The sequence below is a fragment of the Borostomias antarcticus genome (assembly GCF_949987555.1).
Source record: "Borostomias antarcticus genome assembly, chromosome: 11".
Taxonomy (NCBI): Eukaryota; Metazoa; Chordata; class Actinopteri; order Stomiiformes; family Stomiidae; genus Borostomias; species Borostomias antarcticus.
The window spans coordinates 2,433,642-2,453,618 of NC_140244.1; the positions used below are offsets into that span (position 1 = coordinate 2,433,642).

General features: G+C 43.7%; 1 protein-coding gene across 1 annotated transcript in view; it reads left to right on the plus strand.

The window, feature by feature from the left end:
* plekha6 (pleckstrin homology domain containing, family A member 6) overlaps nt 1–19,977 on the plus strand; it is a gene marked incomplete at its 5' end in the record, with an annotated part of 144,036 nt that overhangs the window by 88,132 nt on the left and 35,927 nt on the right. Inside the window, 5 exons of the mRNA XM_084445716.1 lie at nt 444–543; nt 2,063–2,157; nt 16,494–16,652; nt 18,161–18,313; nt 18,597–18,730. Of these exons, the coding sequence (XP_084301842.1) occupies nt 444–543; nt 2,063–2,157; nt 16,494–16,652; nt 18,161–18,313; nt 18,597–18,730 (641 nt within the window). The remainder of the gene's footprint in view (nt 1–443; nt 544–2,062; nt 2,158–16,493; nt 16,653–18,160; nt 18,314–18,596; nt 18,731–19,977) is intronic.

Genomic DNA, 19,977 nt, shown 5'->3' on the forward strand with positions numbered 1-19,977 from the left:
GATGCTTTTGGACGCAAGCGCGCACCATAGCTGCATAACTGGTTTGCGGAAATCATTGACAAAAGAGCGGTAAGATCTTGAACGCAAATGTGGAGTCAACCACTGTTAGTGGTCACTCCGCCATGCTCCCCATTCGTGCCAGCTGGTGTCGTGATGTGGTAGGGATGTGGTCGTCACCGTGCGCTTCTGCTTGTGCCAGATCTACTTAAAAGATGTGGGCTTTGACACCAACCTGCTCCTACAGGTACAATCCGGCAATGGACTTTCTAATCATAATCCCATGACTGCTAATCTACAACAATGCATAACAAATTAGGTGTTTGGATTAGAAAGTGACTTAGAGCTATGGAAGGGTAGGCGGAGTCACCCTATCCATATGTAAATATATGTCTTTTGACTGGATGAAGATGATACTCTGACAGATGATACGCTCTGTCTTACAGCACAAGTTTGGATACCGACAAGACCAGATGCCAGGGGAAAGGACCAATAGCAGCGATGTCCAGGAGCTGGACCAGGACAGGCAATCCAACATGAATAAAGGTACAGTGCTAACCCTAACCCAATCCAACATGAATAAAGTACTATACCCTAACTCTAACCCGATCTAACATGAACTAAAAGGGCACTCAGAGAGCGCAGACATTTGTCCATAATGCATGTCGTCAGCATGTGCAGTGACATTAGGCTACTGATACTTAGAGGAGACAAATTTTTTTTTTTTTTTTCATGCTGCTGATGCATCAGCTGGGGTTGGCCGAATGGCTGCTCTTCGGCTTTGCAATCTATCTGATATATCTCAGCTACCTAGCTAGATGTGAAGCCCAACAGTAGTACTGTAATATAGCTAGCTGGGAGCATAACTCTAATTATATATATATATTATAATAACGCTAATTCAAAGCAGATCTTCAGCATCATGCCATGATTAAATTATTTCAGTCCTAATACCCACAAAATAGCTAGGTAGCTAGCTAGCTGAATCACCTCTTCCCAGCATGATCGATTACATTATAGCTAGAAGCTAGCTAGCCATGCATGTATTAAACATTGCAAAGTACCCATATGTGCTGGTCTGGTCTACCTGGCAATGTTAACGAAAGTGACAAATAATTTGCAGATCCACTCCAAAATGTAATGGGTCCTTCCTTGGCCCATGCTACTAGCCTTGTGAGACGATCCTGATCTCACAAGCTCACACTGCAGATTACCATGCTACACCCCTCCACCGAGTTTCATGAAAATAAGTCTGGTAGTTTTTGAATAATCCTGCTGAGTAACAAACTAACTAACGTTAGTAACTAACACACCGATAACATAACCTCCTCCCCCAGACTTCGTCCTGGGTGGAGGTAATAAAGGTACAGTGCTAACTTTAACCCTGAAGGATGCAGGATGTCATGGACTGTTTTTCCATTTGTTGTTGTGGCAGAAGTGTTTTTCCAGATTTTTTCTTATAGACATATGCAATATGAAAACGGTCATTTTTTTATGCAGTTTGGCCTTCCATCCACATGTAAATGTCATTCTAGGTCACTGAAACCAGACTTAAAAAAAAAAAAACTCCGTCCAGGGTGAACATTTTTAGAAACTACACTTTCATTGTTGTCGTGTGGACAGGAAAACTGGTGTTTTGGGCTTGTTTTTAACATCGCTGTTACCTCCTGTTTACATAAAATGCCGTAATGAGAACCATGTGGACTCAACCACACAACTCTGCAGCTCTCGGTTACCAAAATGCTGTTACTCTTGTGTTTTCTCCTGGTGAATAAAGGGCTAAAAATCTAAATTGGAGTGGAGCAGAAGTCCAAAAGTGACTGTGACAGCAAGCAGCCTATTTGACGTGCGTGTTACAGGCTCATTACCATGGCGCCATCAAACAAAAATGAGCCAGCGACAGCTTAGGCAGCGCCATTTTGCATTTTCATGTGGACAGAGATTTTTTTTAATAATGGAAGAAAAACCCCAGTTTCAAAAATACCCATGTACGTGTGGACACGGCCATAGTTGACATAGTTGTGTATTGCTCTGTTCTGATCTGTTCACCTTTGACCCTGTGCAGTGGGGATTGTCCCTCCGAGGGCGAAGTCGCCAGCAGCAGACCATGACATGGCAGTGTTCCGACGTAACGGCAAAGTTCCGAACGGAATCTCCAGGGTAAGCTTGTTGCTTATTGGCAGCTTGTTAAATTATGATGTGGCTTTCTGATTATGACAATGGAGGTTATACTCAATTTGTGTTTGTTCTGCTTAGCAATAGTGTTTAGTTAATTTCATTTTTTTTCAACAAATTAAATTGTGGTCAAACCATGTATTGTTATGCAAGGCAAATAAAATAAATGGGATTTAAATTCAAAAGGAGCAGGTTTAGTTCAGTGATGACTTCCGGTTGAGCATTTGGTGTGGCTGTAGGAGACGCAAGTAAATGGTAAATGGACTGCACTTAATAGCGTTTTTATCCAAAGCACTTTACAATGGCCTCTCATTCACCCATTCACACACACCAATGGCGGCAGCTGCCATGCAATGTGCTAGCCTGCTCACTGGGAGCAATTTGGGGTTCCGTGTCTTGCCCAAGGACACTTCAAAATGTGGACAGGAGGAGCCAGGATTCGAACTGCCGACCCTACGATCATTGGACGACACGCTCTACCTCCTGAACTACAGCTGCCTTATAAGTAAACCCAGATAGTAGGCCTAGCGGACCCACAGCTGCATAATGACTTGGAAAACCTTCTGGAAACGATTCACAATGACCTCTACTGAACAGTTTAAGCTACAACTACCCTACGTGGAGACGCGCAAAATGTAGGGGTAGGGCCAATGGCTAGGGCTAAGGGGGGGTATTGGGATTGGGCCGAGGCCTCTGAACATATAGAATTGATCACCACTTGCATTGAATTTTGAGCGATTTATTCAACTTTGAAACAGTTCTCGGTCAGAATTGACTGCCATAGGAAATGAATGTGTAAGACTAATATTATGTTCATCCAGCAGATGGAAAACATCTCCACACACAAACATACACACGTTTCTCGTGCTCATGTCCCCCCACCCCACGTGCAATACCCCTTCCAGACAAAACATTTACTCTAAGTTACGGGAACCTCTCACGCTAAATGTGCCCCTCCTCCCAAGTAAACCATTACTTCCAGACTATCTATGATACAATGTATCATATCTTCTTACATACTCTACATATGCAGTTTTCTGTGTGCTTTTCTCTCATTTGACTATGAACACAATGAGTCCTCCCCCTTGGGTCAGAGCCGGTCAGGGACAATGTACCCCTCTCCAGGCCACGCGCCTGTACCCACCGGTGAAGACCATGTCTCTCTAGCCCACTCAGGGGGTGAGGTGTAGGGTCTGTGGCGTGGTGGTAAAACTCCGCCCCCTCTGGTCAGAGCCAGTTGGGGACAGTGAACCCCTCTCTGTGCCACCCACCTGCACCCACGGACGAAGACCATGTGTCTCTAGCCCACTCAGAGGCTTAGTTGTGGGTTCCGTGGCGTGGATAGTGGCATAGTGGCGAGAATGCAGAATTGCAACATGAAATTCACCCCTGGTGTCATGCTGTCTGCCACCCCTTGATTTTACTGGCTTTGACGGTTCAAATGAGATATCAACCCTCAAAATTGGATTCAGGCTTCCAGAGATATCGCTTTGCAAACTCACCGGCCAATTTTGACCAAAAACAGTATGGGAAGGGGGGTATAACCGTCCAGAAGACGACCCAGACAGCAATCCGATCAGGGTCATATACAGGCCAGATCTGGCACTTGTGGCTTAGTTCCGGCCCACATATGGCCCAGATCCGCTTGCTATCTGGGGAAGGTTCAGAAGAGCAGTCACACATTACTGGGATATCACAATATCATTCTGCAACACAGGGGAGCCTTTAAGCAGGGAAACATCATCAGGAAACTCAGTCCATTCAAAACGGGGTAAAAAGTGTTTAAAATGTTAGGCAAGTCAGCATCTACATCAACACTACAGTATTTACCCTGATGGCTTGTTTGATCTCACAAGCCGCAAAAACATCTCCACACAAGCAAACACACACACACACACACACACACACACACACACACACACACACACATGGAAGCCCTTCCAAGTTCAGAATGCACTCGGGGAACTCTGAAAACAAGCTGACCGTTTGATTGGGTCTGGTAGGTGCCAGGGCTCCAGTCCAATAGAGATTACATGTACTGTAAGGTGGAATTGTACCAATAATGGCTTGTGATAGCCAGAGGCGTTTCTAGGTTTGGAGGACATCTGGGGCTTAGCCCAGAAGGTCTGGGGAATTAAACATTTTCATATAGTGTAACTAAATATTAGAAATAAATAGCCATACGTAGCTAACTACTGTTCCTAGCTGCTTACCCCCAGAAATTAAGTTCAAGCGAAACAGACAAATTGCTTAAGTTAGCTCTAGATATGGATCTGCCTGGGGATAATTTTATCCACTTAAGGGAGTAAACAGTAGTCTGGTTATGTTTTTAAACCCTTTATTCTGTAGATCTATCTATCTATCTATCTATCTATCTATCTATCTATCTATCTATCTATCTAATATCAGACTGCACAAAAATGTTTCGTATTCATGTTAAACATACCAAACAATCAACTATTCACACTTGAGCAACTTTTGACATGTTTAATGAAACTTACTCTTACCTTATACAGAACTATATACAGAACTTCACACATCTCCTCAACTGTCCATGTCTTTGTCTCAGCTGTATTTCCTAAATTGTCCTTCTCAGTAGTGCTAACGTCTTGTTAGGGGCCAGGCAGCGTAGCTGCCGGAACCCTATTGTATTTGCCTATATTATTATTATTATTATTATTATTCTCCTTCCACTGAAGTCTAACTTCCCATGGACAAAAAATCACCAAAATTTGCACATAGCTCCAGTACTATATCCAAAGTCCTCAACCTGCATTGTAGGTCAATAAACCTGAAGGTGGCGCTACAGCAACAGTCTAAAGTTTAAAACTTAAAAAAATCATAACAAATCAGCCATAGGTGCTATCACTGTAAAACCACCACGTGAATGTAGTCCCAAGTGAGACAAAACCTTCATACACTTTGACCTTGCAGGAATTTTGAAGTCCATCACTCTGATTTCTTCATAAACTGTAAAACCTATCAAACATATCTCCTCCCACATTTTTTGTTCAATTGACACCAAAATTAATATACTGTATCTACAGACTGTCCTTACCAAAGGATCCTCACAGATTTTTGAAATATGAAAAATTGAGCCCACAGCACATCAAAAGGTTTCACTGTTAACAGTTCTGTATAGTTCCTATTAATTCTCGCCAAATCAATGTCTGATCATCCTCATAAAGAGTGACAACATTGGCCACATATCCAAGATGTAGTATGATTTTTTTCAGAATTTTATCTCAAAAATTGAATTTTTAAAAATATGTTTAATTCTGTCCTCTGAAACCAACACTTCATACAGAGAAAACTACATTACCCACAATCCAACGCAAGCTCCACGAATCTGAGACATCGCTGTTGGCAACCCTACCCAACCCCCGCCGAGGATTACAATGACTAAATTGATTGATTGGCAACTGACTGAGTACACAGCTGCTGAAGTTAATTTTCAATTATGAAAAAAAAAAGCTAACAAAACCTGTAACCCACATTTTTCAATCAATTAATACTAAAGTTGCTACACTGGATCTTCAAACTGTCATTCACAAACTCATTGACCAGATTATTGAATTATCAAAATTGAGCTTACAATGCATTAAAATGTTTTACTTATTATTATTATTCTCCATCTTCCACTGAAGTCCAACTTCCTGTGGACAAAAAATCACAAAAATGTGCACATAGCTCCAGTAGTATACCCAAAGTCCTCAACCTGCATTGTAGGTCAATAAACCTGAAGGTGGCGCTACAGCAACAGTCTAAAGTTTAAAACTTAAAGAAATCATAACAAATCAGCCATAGGTGCCATCACAGTAAAACCACCACGTGAATGTAGGCCCAAGTGAGACAAAACTTTCATACACTCTGACCTTGCAGGAATTTTGATTATTATTATTATTCTCCATCTTCCACTGAAGTCTAACTTCCCGTGGACAAAAAATCACCAAGATTTGCACATAGCTCCAGTAGTATACCCAAAGTCCTCAACCTGCATTGTAGGTCAATAAACCTGAAGGTGGCGCTACAGCAACAGTCTAAAGTTTAAAACTTTAAAAAATCATAACAAATCAGCCATAGGTGCCATCACAGTAAAACCACCACGTGAATGTAGGCCCAAGTGAGACAAAACTTTCATACACTCTGACCTTGCAGGAATTTTGATTATTATTATTATTCTCCATCTTCCACTGAAGTCTAACTTCCCGTGGACAAAAAATCACCAAGATTTGCACATAGCTCCAGTAGTATACCCAAAGTCCTCAACCTGCATTGTAGGTCAATAAACCTGAAGGTGGCGCTACAGCAACAGTCTAAAGTTTAAAACTTAAAAAAAATCATAACAAATCAGCCATAGGTGCTATCACTGTAAAACCACCACGTGAATGTAGGCCCAAGTGAGACAAAACTTTCATACACTTTGACCTTGCAGGAATTTTGAAGTCCATCACTCTGATTTCTTCATAAACTGTAAAACCTATCAAACCTATCTCCTCCCACATTTTTAGTTCAATTGACACCAAAATGGATCTACTGTATCTTCAGACTGTCCTTACCAAAGGATCCTCACAGATTTTTGAAATATGAAAAATTGAGCCCACAGCACATCAAAAGGTTTTACTGTTAACAGTTCTGTATATAGTTCCTATTTATTCTCGCCAAATCAATGGCTGATCATCCTCATAAAAAGTGACAACATTAGCCACATATCCAAGATGTAGTATGATTTTTTTTTAGAATTTTATCTCAAAAATTGAATTTTTTAAAATATGTTTAATTCTGTCCTCTGAAACCAACACTTCATACAGAGAAAACTACGTTACCCATAATCCAACACAAGCTCCACGAATCGGAGACATCGCTGTTGGCAACCCTACCCAACCCCCGCCGAGGATTACAATGACTAAATCGATTGATTGGCAACTGACTGAGTACACAGCTGCTGAAGTTAATGTTCAATTATGAAGAAAAGCAAACAAAACCTGTAAAAATTAATAAACATATCTCATCCAACATTTTTCAATCAATTAACACCAAACTTGCTACACTGGATCTTCAGACTGTAATTCACAAACTCATTGACCATTGTTGAATTATCAAAATCGAGCTTACAACGCATCAAAATGTTTTACAAATGTTTTACGATACGAATGTACAAAATTAACATTGGAATGTCAACTTTCCTGTTGTCCTATTCTCTCGCTTATTGCTCCTAAACTTGTCGGAAATTGCCTGGCCCCGCCTCATCGCTGCGAAGCAGCTTTAATTTCACTTTGTCTTGCTCCTCTCATCTTCCCTTCTCTACTGTTGCTGTCTGTCTCTCATATTATATTGTTGCTGTCTGTCTTGTCTGTTACTATTATTGTTTGTCATCCTTGATCGTCCCTGTCTGTGGACTGGCCTGTCTCATCTTTCATCCTATTCCTATTGTTGATGTCTTGTCTTTCATCCTTTTCTGCACAGCTGCATCTCTTCTTGTTGTTTATCCTTTACAGTTGCTGTCTTGTTTGGCTTCCCAGATAGCAAGCGGATCTGGGCCATATACAGGCCAGATCTGGCCCTTGTGTCTTAGTTCCGGCCCGTATATGGCCCAGAATTATTACAAATCCGCCAGAAAATCTGCTGTTTAGCTCATTTACCATGCGGTCAAGACATGGGTACTCTCCTGCGCCTAGATGAGCCCTTGACACTTTATAGTCCTATAGACATATTTTTTGCATCACAAATGGCTTTTGCTTCCTTGTAAAGCGTCTCTGCCATTTCATCTGTGCGCATTTATTTTTATTTTATTGGTTTCAATAAAAGGGACAATGCACAAATCGTGTGTACAATAAAACATAAATGAGCCAGAATTAGCCAAGAGGCTAGTTTTCATCTGCTGTCCATGGCCAGATGAGGCTATGAGGCAACCTGAAATATCAAATGCAGTGCAATAAGAACAATACAAATTTATTTCAGTGTGTCAAGGATTGCATCCATGAAGAATGTTGCTTGGGCCAAGTCCACGAAATCATTCTGATGGTACTCATGGAGCTCATCTGTGGTGGACAGCATACTTCTGAGCACCACCAGCATGGAGGCATTAGAAAACCTGGCCAGTTTGGACAGCAGTCCGACTGCCAGAGATGTTGCACTCTCTTCCAGGCACCTTAAGACAGCTTGTAGATTCTGAATCATAGCTCTCACTGACTTCACCTGGCATGCCCATCGGGTTTTAGACAGCTGGACAAGTTCACTTTTCTGCAAGCCCAGGAGCTTCTGCACATCAGACCCAGATAGCAAGCGGATCTTTTTAAGATTCACGATAGACACACTGAAGAAACAATAGACACTCTCCAATGTTTCAAAGAGATCACACACTTCTGGCACAGCTCTACAAGTGTGGCAGAGTACCAAGTTGAGCTTGTGAGCATAGCAATATATATATATAAAGGGCTCATCATTGCTTTGAAGCAGCTCATGGAAAATGATATCCCAGGTAGCCAAAATGGTTTGGCCCGATAATGGCCCAATCCGGCAGGCCGGAAGAACTAACTCGGCCCAAGTCTGGGCCAGATCTGTCAAGAATGACGCCCCAGAATCGGCGTCATTCTTGTACACCCTGATGGCACTGGCCCGTATCCGGTTGCCGAAACTGAACCAGCATTGCCGGCATTGGGCCATAATCACCCCAGCAAAACCGCCAGAACTGGCCCACACACAACTTTGCCAGAACTGGCACATACAGTATGTAAGCCAGTTGACAGCCTGTGGTAAAGACTGACCCCGTGTTCTGCCAGAGCTACAGCAACCCAATGGCTGACCAATATATGTCCAGAACTAGGAAATGTTTGATAAGTAAAGGGTTCCTGCAGGATTCTAGAAGTTAAATGTAACTTAAGACCTTTTTGAACCCTTTGAATAGAATATCAATTTCACAGGCGTACTGGTAAAAACGTATGAAGGAAAAATGATAAATAAATTACTATGAAATAAGAAATATGCCTAAGTCCCCCAAACACATTAAAATGTGATACAGATTAGTTATTGCCACAGAAGTAACTTCCTTATCCAATTTTGATTATTCAATTTTAGACTTTTTAAGACCCTGTGGGAACCCTGAGTAATACAAAACCACATTTAATGAAAACAAGGGCCCTTCCCTTCCCTATAACATCCACACATGCTACTTTTCGACAAATGACACCATGAATATCTGTTTTTATTTTATCAATAACAAACAACAATACATTCTGCAATAACAAATTCAAATGCAACCACAATGCACACACAACGGAACTGATGTTTGAACTTGACAAGGATTGCACCGCTATTAAGATATGAACAAATCTAATCAAAACCTCTCTCGAATTTGCGCAATTTGTGTTTGTGTGTGTGTGTGTGTCTGTGTGTGTATGCAGTAGGTGAGTGAACACATCATGCCTCTGTTGAGGGATGGGCCTGGCGTATGGCAGCTGTAGATGACCCTTTGACCCTAAAAGATAGATCGACAGAGAGAGAGAGAGAAGGGGGGGGGCGGGGACAGATAAAGATACATGGTTACTCATACAGTCAGATACAGAAATGCAGATAAGAGAAAGAGATAGAAAGATAAACTGTATTTAGAGACACATAGATAGCCTACATGATGTACACGGTTGCTGCTCAAGGGCCCTTCTGGTGCCTAGAAACCTCCCGTCAGGGCATGCAAAAAATGTGCTGGCTCTGGCATACCCAGTGCCAGGACCCACCAGACGCCACTGGTGCCGTGGTAAAAAAAAAAATAACATGAAAGTCTATCGGAGCAATCTGGGCGATTGGACAGACTGAAATCACCCGAAAACGTACTTCATGGAACACAAATTCACGCAGATTCTGGAGTATGATATTTAGAGGCAGGACAAACTGAACAGTCAAGCTACTACAGTATACTGTGGTACAATGTGGTAGGAATAAATGTAAATGACTTACATCCCAGATAGCAAGCGGATGTGTAATGATTCTGGGCCATATATGGGCCGGAACTAAGCCACAAGGGCCAGATCTGGCCTGTATATGGCCAAGATCCACGTGCTATCTGGGAATGAAAAAGACAATATCAAAGGAGTTAACAGATTATGAGGTGAGACTTTTTTCAAACAGGAAATAATGTACATGATTAAAGTCCACTGACCAGCTAGAAAATGAACTTTTGAGGGGGAAATTAAAAAAAGGTTATGTTATTAGACTCAATTAGCCTATTGTAAGAGTGAATAAAACTACGCATCCCAAAAACCATTGCGAATGATACTCGTATCTCGCTCAAACAGTTTAAAACTTGCTTCAGAATTCCAACTTGCTTCTTCATGAATTTAATCATGTCATTGATTGTTGTGTTAATATTAGTGTTTTAGTTTGTATTGTGTGGATATATTGTGTTTATATTGCGTGTAACGTTTGCTAGCTAATGCGTTAGCCGTCAGAAACATGGTGCCATGCTTCGTTCCTGATTGCGTTCACCGCTCGGATGACCGTCGTTGCCACTGGTTCTACTCATTCCCAGATAAGGCATTGGCGAGCAAGCAGTGGATCACAATGATAAGGCATTACTCATTTTAATAATATGAGTTTGTGATGCAGGTACATTCACATACATAATGTTAAGCTATTACGTGAGTTGCCAGAGCTGCCTAGGATAAGCAGCTAACATTAGCCCTTATTAAAGTTCTTAGATTAAGAATGAATGAAAAACATCATTCACTCAGTAGCCTGCGCCCAACCATCAACAGTGTTCGCATTTCCATGGTAACAACACCACTTAAGGATTGTGGGTAGTGTAGTGTTTCTCAATGCTACCGTGAATAAAACGTGATTTTCTTAAAACAAGATATAACATATGGACTTTTGGCTTCTATCATAAGGACTTCTGGTCACAATTCATCTGATGAATTATTAGCTGGGTTCATGACTGAATTCTAGAATATGAGGATTTAAATAAAAGCCTATGGGAAATAATCATGTGATGCTAATGTGATGGAACCTCACTGACATGCTCTATTCAGTTAACCAGCTAGCCATCTAGACAGCTGCCTAGTTTTCCATCGTGGGTAGCTTGCTAGCTAGCTATATTATTAGCCAATCTGTTTTTGCTAGCTAGCATACTAGCTAAGTAGTAAACTGCAAAAGCTAAGTAAGTTAGCTAACATGAGCTAGCTAGCTAATGTCATATCTAGTAAGGGAACCCTTACTGTTTGGTAGTTTAATCCTTAAAAAAGCATGTCAACAAACAAACCCAAAATAATTTGTATGTAAAATCGTGATCTTTGAAGTAACTAGTGAGTATAGCTGTTTTATTTTAGCTTCTTTATCGAAAAACGATGAGTTACATCGATGGTAGGACGGTTTATTAAAACAACTTTACATGGTAGATAGTTCATATTGACAGATACACTCCCGAGTCAGGAGCAGATGGCTTTGCTGTCTGTCAGGTGAAAAGCTGTTTGCCAAGTGTAGTCACGACTCACAAGACAGATTTCACGCACGCAAGATCCGCTTACTATCTGGGTAAGCATCAATAAATATAACAAAGGATTTATCGAGCATGTGGAACAATGGCTCTCTGAAAATGACAGTGATCTCAAAACATGCAACAAATGATAACAGGGATACTGCCTCATAGCAGGGGTTGTGAGAATCGTCCAAGCTGGCGACTAGATTAACCACATCTTCATAGTAAAATGTCCTCAGACATGGAGCCTCATAACAAGGAGTGTGAGAAACCTCCAACCTTGTGATTGGATGAGACATATCTTCATAAACAGAATTTTATCTGGAAAGATGCATGATGAAATTCAGCCAAATGACAGCATCTCAAATATTAGTAGCAAATGGTACTAATTCATACAAATCAATGTAGCACATAGTGCTGTACATAAAAGGATATGGATAAAAACATAAATCATACAAACACAGTGAGAAGAGATTTAAAAGAAACAAAAGTAAAAGCATTAAAAATTAAAAGATGTGTAGGAATGCCCTTGGATGGGGTGACATCATACCTGCACCCTTGCACTGGAGTGGACAAAATGGGTACAGGAGCTACACCTACTAGATGATTTCAAGGTCAGCAGAATCAAGTTTCAAGCCTGTGTGTGGATTTTGAAACTGTGGCTCCTGCTCAATTACATCATTTTGCAAGTGGTTGCATCATTTTGCAGATGCAAGTGGTTATGGAACGGTTACCTACTTGCTGTTGTGCAACGGCAATGTGAAGCCGTGCAGCGTCCTTGTCATGAGAAAGGTGAGGGTGACTCCCTTAAAACCAGTTACGATTCCCAGACTGGAGCTAACGGCAGCGGCGGTTGCAGCACGTATGGATAGAGTGTGTAGAAAGGAGTTGTAGATGCCGCTGCCTGACTCTGTATTTCGGACTTTCAGTGCTGAACTACGTCAAAAATGAGACATCCAGATACTGAACATTTGTGGCTAACGGGGTCTCACAAATCCTTTAAACTTCTCATGCAGCTCAATGGAGTTATTTGAACACCTTATGCAACCCTGCCGATCCTGCTTCCAGGGGAGTCATTTCTCAAGGATGAAAAACTTGATATCTGGCCCGCAATTTCTGATGCTGCCAGAGGAACAATGAAGAATGATTTTCAGGTCAGAACAAGCGTCTTGGCTAATGTTTGTGCCAAAGGAGGTGGACTCAGTGTCTCAGTCGATCAATCGTACCTCATGCTGGAACCATCTGAGAAGAACGATGGGTTGGGCCTTAAGATTCGAGAAGAGATTCTTGAATCTCTGAAAGAAGAGGCAAGAGGTCAAGAGGCCTTGTTGTCTCATTCCAAATCAGATGAGAGAACATAAGGATATTCTGAAGAATGAGCTGCAGTGTGTAAAGCATTCTTTCCATGTTTCTATCACTGTGGAGGAACTAAGGGGGGCGGAGCTTGGAAAAATTCCATCCATCCATCCATCGTCATCCGCTTATCCGGGGCCTGGTTGTGGAGGCAGCAGTTCCAGCAGGGGGCCGCAGACATCCCTTTTCCTAGCAACATCAACCAGCTCTGCCTGATGGATCTTTAGCCACTAACAGGCCAGTGCGGAAATGTAATCCTGCCACCTGATCCTGGGTCTACTCCACGGCCTCCTCCCATTGGACATGGACATGCCAGGAACACCTCCCTAGGTGCTGTGTGAAATTGTAGCAATTCTTAATAGCAGATCAATAACAACCCAGATAGCAAGCGGATGTGTAATGATTCTGGGCCATATATGGGCCGAATCTGGCCTGTATATGGCCCTGATCGGATTGCTGTCTGGGGCACTCGCTAACGTTCGCACATCAGCCCCATTGTGTAATATATCAGGTGTGACAGTCCTGCACTGATGCCTGCTGTAAAACAATATTACAATAGAGAATTAGCAACGGAGTTAAGAAGAGATACCCCATAGGGACATGTAAAGCAGCGGTCAGAACGGTCTAGAGACGGAAACATGGAAGGTAACTTGTAGTTCCCGGAGCAAGGGGCATTTCACAGACTCGCCTCCCGAGTCTGAATCAGCTGAGTCAGCACCATGGACAGTGCCACGGGGCGGACGCGTTGATAGATACTTTCTTTCTACTTTCTTGATCCCCTGAAGGGGAACTCTTTCCCTAACCCTGCTATCTGGGAAAGACATCTGCAGATCCTAATGATCTAGAGGCTCTGATTCCGAACCGTCTTCTCCTCAAAGGTCAGCCATCTTTTCCAAAAGGAAGACTTGTATGCTGTCTGTAGGTGGAAACAAGTACAGTATATGTCCAATTTGTTTGGGAAAGGATGGACAAAGAGTACCTACCACATCTTCATGAATGCCTAAAGTGGAACAGTCGAGTGTAATTTCATCCCTGGAGACATCATACTCATTGTCGATGATTCTGTCCCCTGCAACTCTTGGATCATGGGGAAAGTTGTTGAGGTTGTTCAAAAGAAGAGAGGACTCGTTCAACAAGTGAAGATGAAGACCGGGACAAGCTGTCTGGACAGGGCTGTCACAAAGATTTGTCTCCTTCAGGAGGCCGGGGAGACATGACTTGTTGACTTGACTTGATGTTGGACGTGACTTTAAGAGTGGTGGTAAAGATCATTCTCTATCTAGGCTCTTTAAGTTCTAGAACCTCCGGCCTAGAGACACTTGAAGATCCCTGGACATTAAAGGACATTGGAATTGAACTGTCCTCATCTTCAAGAAAGAGAAATAGACATTGAACTGTTCATCATGATTGTTTACATGTATTCTATATTGGTTATTCTGTGCTGTAATTATTATGTTATAATCATTAGGGGCTGCAATGTAGGAGCAGGGAAGTATTTTGACACCAGTGGTAGTGAGTGTGTCTGTGTCACCGGGGCAGGGTGATAGCCTAATTAATGTCACCTGTGCCTAGCCTAATTAATGTCACCTGTGCCTATTTAGGAATCATAGTTTTGTTTGTTTGACAGAGAGAGTGTGAGTCAGTCAGGGTGCCGATATGTATTTTGCCTGCACGCTTACCCTACGCCAACTATACCATCTAAGTCCATTAGCAACCATATAAGCAATGTTTTATCGTAATGCCAATAAACTTCCTTGAACTGCAGCTACGGACTCGTGCTTGTTCCTTGGACTCGGCGCGTCGGACAGGTCTCCCCGCACTGGCCTCTCAGAAGCTCATGCTTTTTTTGATAGTCGCTTTACAACAGTGATTAAGATCCCCAAGGATGAATTTAGGGGCATCAGGGCAAATTGCGTCTAGCCTATGTGTAACATCGGTACTCAGCTTTACAGCTGCGGATGCATTTGCGTGTGTATGTAAACAATCGTGAAAAACAACAAATTCATGAAGCAGGTAGTAGGGGCAGAGTGAAATTGTCAGCAGCTCAATATCGGGGGTACATACTGTAACTTCCTCCACGTTGCTTTTTGACCAGTCCAGTCGAAACGGGCTACCAAACCCACTCGTTGACAGGTCCTCATCCCAGGCCGTGTCACTGAGCCATGTTTCAGTAAGGGCAAGAAGGCAGGTTTCCTTTGCATTGTGTTTAGATGTAAATGGTAAATGGACTGCACTTATATAGCGCTTTTCCACCTTAGCGGCACTCAAAGTGCTTTACAATGGCCTCTCATTCACCCATACGGCGGTAGCTGCCATGCAAGGTGCTAACCTGCTCATTGGGAGCAATTTTGGGGTTAGGTGTCTTGCTCAAGGACACTTCGACATGTGGACAGTCGGAGCTGGGATTCGAACCACTGACCCTTCGATCATCGAACGACCCACTCTACCAACTGAGCTACAACCGTACCCCAGCCGTACCCCACACTTCCAGCTCATCCAACGTGTTGCTGATAGAATGTGGGAGAGGAGAATTGTTGGTAGTGCAGGAAGCTTTTGGCGGTTGCTCAAGCCCATACTCTTAAATCTCTGGCATATCCCATCCCTTCTCTCTCTTTTCCGGCGCCTGAACTAATCTGCGCGTTTGACAGATCTGTGTATGTCTGATCAGCAATACTGATTAATAGCAGAACTCAGTTTACACCCTTGGATATTATATCAGACCCGAATGGAAGATATATCACTGTGACAGGAACCTTTTTTCAGACTCCAGTTCAATTAGACTCAACTTATTTTTGGAGGGGATTTAAACATGGTTCTCAATCCCCTTACTGGATCGTGCCAATCCCAAAAATGTAACCGTTGAAAATGTCTTAATTTTCTGTCAGAGTTTATGGAAAATAATGGCTGCTTCGACCCCTCGAGATCATTGAATCCACTTTTATTTTTATTCACCTGTCCACCAAGCATTTTCTCGTATTATTATTATTTTTATAAACATATACTTTCTTAGCTCTGTTACATCAGTGGAATATCTAGCTATAATAATTTCTGATCATTCCCCACTTCTAATAATACTGCATTACTGTACGTCGATGTTTCAATGTCTCCCTGTTTTCTTACACAACTTAAAAAAAAAAAAAAAACTAGACTGACTTACAGTACAGTATATCAGTTTTATATGAAGTTCCCAGAATTAGCAAAACCATTCTACAGAAAAAAAAAGAACTGAAGTTCTTGCCCAGTACAGTAAAGGAATTAAATGCTTACAGTACGCACTGGTAAACTCGTAAAGCAAAGTATTGATGTCTTTCCTTTCCAAGTTAGAGTTATGAAAAACGCATGGTGATGTAATTCAGCATTGAGTTCAACTTTATGTGTTCAACTTTAACCAATAAAGAATAATGACATTTCACAATATACACTTGGGAACTAGAAAAACATGAGGTTTTTAATGGAATGCATGACATATATTCTCATATCATTCCTTTGCTGTCTCCAGGAGCGCCCGAAAAGTGCCGTTTTCCCGGCGGAGGTGAAGTCCAAAATGAGCGTGGAAGAGCAGAACGAGCGTATCCGTAGAAACCAGAGCAGCTCAGTGCGAGACAAGAGACGCAGCCTCAACCTGTCAAGTGGCCAAACAACCTCCAACTACAGAGTTGTAAGTCCACACTTCCTGTCATAAACAACCTCCAACTACAGTGGTATGTCCACTTCGGGTGTGCCCGAATACAGATATGTTATTCAGAAAGGCACAGATAAGGCCTTGGAAACAGATATTGTTTCTATCCGAAGTTACTCATTATTATTCGGAGGGGGAAAAACATGCGTGTCATCTGCATTAGCATATTGTTGATGAGTGAATCACAGGAGACGCTGCGCTAATCTGATGAGACCACTGGCAATGCCTACAGCAAGGCGGTAAGAGAGGACACATTTTCACTCACCCGTTGTTAGATAAAGTTGGAAGGTCAAGCAGCAAGTTTCAGCTAATAATAATTAATTAGCTGGTCATTTGGAGGGTATGGATTTGAAAGCGCATTCCACCGGCAGACTTTACATCCATTACAGTAACGTTATGGGGGAAAAAATGGCTTAAGCCATTAAGTAACGTTATTGTCAACTATAGCCTCCAAATGTGTCTTGTGGATGTTTACTACATACAGTATGTGGTACTGCTGCCTGCATTGTTGTAGTACTGCTGCTATTGTAAGTTTTAAAACAGTTGCACATTTAGCAGCACACCTCATTCATCTCCAAACTCCGTTTTGCTCGCTTCATGTTGTCTTGACTCTGAGAGAGCGAACGTTATTAGTCATGTGACAACTGGCATCTGAAATAGTAGCACAGCGCCAACTACTGTTGTATTGGACAGTTGTTTTTCATCACATCCCAGTTGAGTTATCTTGATATCAGACATAATTGTCAACTCATTGTCAACTTCAATTTAGAATGAACAAACTTTTAGTGGGCGAACTCGAAAGTGGAAATATATTTCAGAACTAATTATATGTCAATATTAAATCAATTTGATGCTTTGAATGCTCAAAAATTGCATTACCAATGAATATTATTATTACAGATAATTATGTTGATTGAACATCTCAGCACATCGCTTATGTCCACACTTCCTGTCATAAACAACCTCCAACTACAGAGTCGTATGTCCACATTTCCTGTCATAAAAAGGCACACTATTCGTTTAGCCGTGGCCTTGCTCCTTGTGATCTCTGGGCTGATTTGCACTCAGTCTGTCTTCCGGGCCCAGATAGCAAGCGGATGTGTAAAAATTCTGGGCCATATATGGACCGGAACTAAGCCACAAGGGCCAGATCAGGCCTGTATATGGCCCAGATCCGCTTGCTATCTGGGGGGTGATGAATGGTGGACTCGCAGCTCCGCAGGCCTTGGAGTCTGCGAGCTAGTTTGGTTATCTCTTTTTTTTTTAAGAAATGTTTTAGGGCATTTCTGCTTTATGAGGATAGGACAGTGTAAGGACAGATAGGAAAGGTGTGAGAGAGAGAGAGAGAGAGAGAGAGAGAGAGAGAGGAAAAGACATGCAGCAAAGGGCGTGGGCCGGATTCAAACCCACGCCGCTGCGGTAAGGACTAGCCTTTACATGGTACGCGCCCCAACCCATTGAGCTACCGGTTATCTCCGTGGTTCCAGGTGAGGCGGCGGCAGACGGCGCACGAGGTGGACATCAAGGACCTGGAGGCGGCAGTGCGCGGCGAGGGGGTGGAGTCACCCAGGGAGGAGATCGCCAGACTGAGACGGTCGCAGATTGAACCAGACCACTACAGCCTGGACATCAGCAAGGAGGTCAGACCCTGTCAGACGAGCCCCGACCAGACGATATTAAACCGTGGCTTTCTAAAACGCGCTCGTTATGTTGGTATTGTTTATGGCGTCGTTTACCAAGAACCACATTTTCTCAAAGAAACAGCTGCGAGTCAGAGAGTTTGGATTATGGGAGATCTGAATTTTGTGAGATGAAATGCATGTGATCTTTTTGTGGGTTGGTCGTTTTATGTGCTGTGTTATGCAACTTGCTCAGAGTGTGTCATCTTAGCATCATCTTCTTCGCATGCGTCATGTCTTTTAGTTGGCGGCACCAAACAAGGTTCTGATCCCAGAGCGATATCTAGACGTTGAAGAAGAGCTCCCCCTGAGCCCAGAGGAGCAGAAGGAGAAGCAGAAGAAGGTGGAAAGGATAAAAACGCTTATCGCCAAGTCCAAGTATGCTGTCATACTACCATCTTACAAACACATGCGTTGGCAGAAACGCACATGACACGTGAAAAAAGGCACGGTACTGTCTTGTGCAACATGAAATGAGAGTTGGCCAGCGTGAAACTCTGTCTCTCTCACTCCCCTTCCTGCAACTCTTTCTCATCCTCTCCCTCTCCATCACCCACTCCTCCTCATCCTTCTCACCCCCTCTTCATCCCTCTCTCCTCCCCCATATCTCTCTCCTCCTCCCTCTCTCGTCCCCCTCTTCACTCTCTCATCCCTCTCTCCTCCTCTCTCTCCTCTCTCCTCTCCCTCATCCCCCTCTCTCCTCCTCTCTCCTCCCTCTCATCCCCCTCTCTCCTCTCCCTCATCCCCCTCTCTCCTCCTCTCTCCTCCCTCTCATCCCCCTCTCTCCTCCTCTCTCCTCCCTCTCATCCCCCTCTCTCCTCCTCTCTCCTCCCTCTCATCCCCCTCTCTCCTCCCCCTCCTCCCTCCCTCTCTCCCTCCCTCTCATCCCCCTCTCTCCTCCCCCTCTCTCCTCCTCTCTCCCTCCCTCTCATCCCCCTCTCTCCTCCTCCTCATCCCCCTCTCTCCTCCCTCTCCTCCACCTCTCTCCTCCCCCTCATCCGCCTCTCTCCTCCCTCTCATCCCCCTCTCTCCTCCTCTCATCCCCCTCTCTCCTCCCCCTCTCTCCTCCTCTCTCCTCCCTCTCATCCCCCTCTCTCCTCCCCCTCCTCCCTCCCTCTCTCCCTCCCTCTCATCCCCCTCTCTCCTCCCCCTCTCTCCTCCTCTCTCCCTCCCTCTCATCCCCCTCTCTCCTCCTCCTCATCCCCCTCTCTCCTCCCTCTCCTCCACCTCTCTCCTCCCCCTCATCCGCCTCTCTCCTCCCTCTCATCCCCCTCTCTCCTCCTCTCATCCCCCTCTCTCCTCCCCCTCTCTCCTTCTCTCTCCTCCCACTCATCCCCCTCTCTCCTCCCCCTCCTCCCTCCCTCTCTCCCTCCCTCTCCTCCCCCTCTCTCCTCCTCTCTCCCTCCCTCTCATCCCCCTCTCTCCTCCTCCTCATCCCCCTCTCTCCTCCCTCTCCTCCACCTCTCTCCTCCCCCTCATCCGCCTCTCTCCTCCCTCTCATCCCCCTCTCTCCTCCTCTCCTCCCCCTCTCTCCTCCCCCTCTCTCCTCCTCTCTCCTCCCTCTCATCCCCCTCTCTCCTCCCCCTCCTCCCTCCCTCTCTCCCTCCCTCTCATCCCCCTCTCTC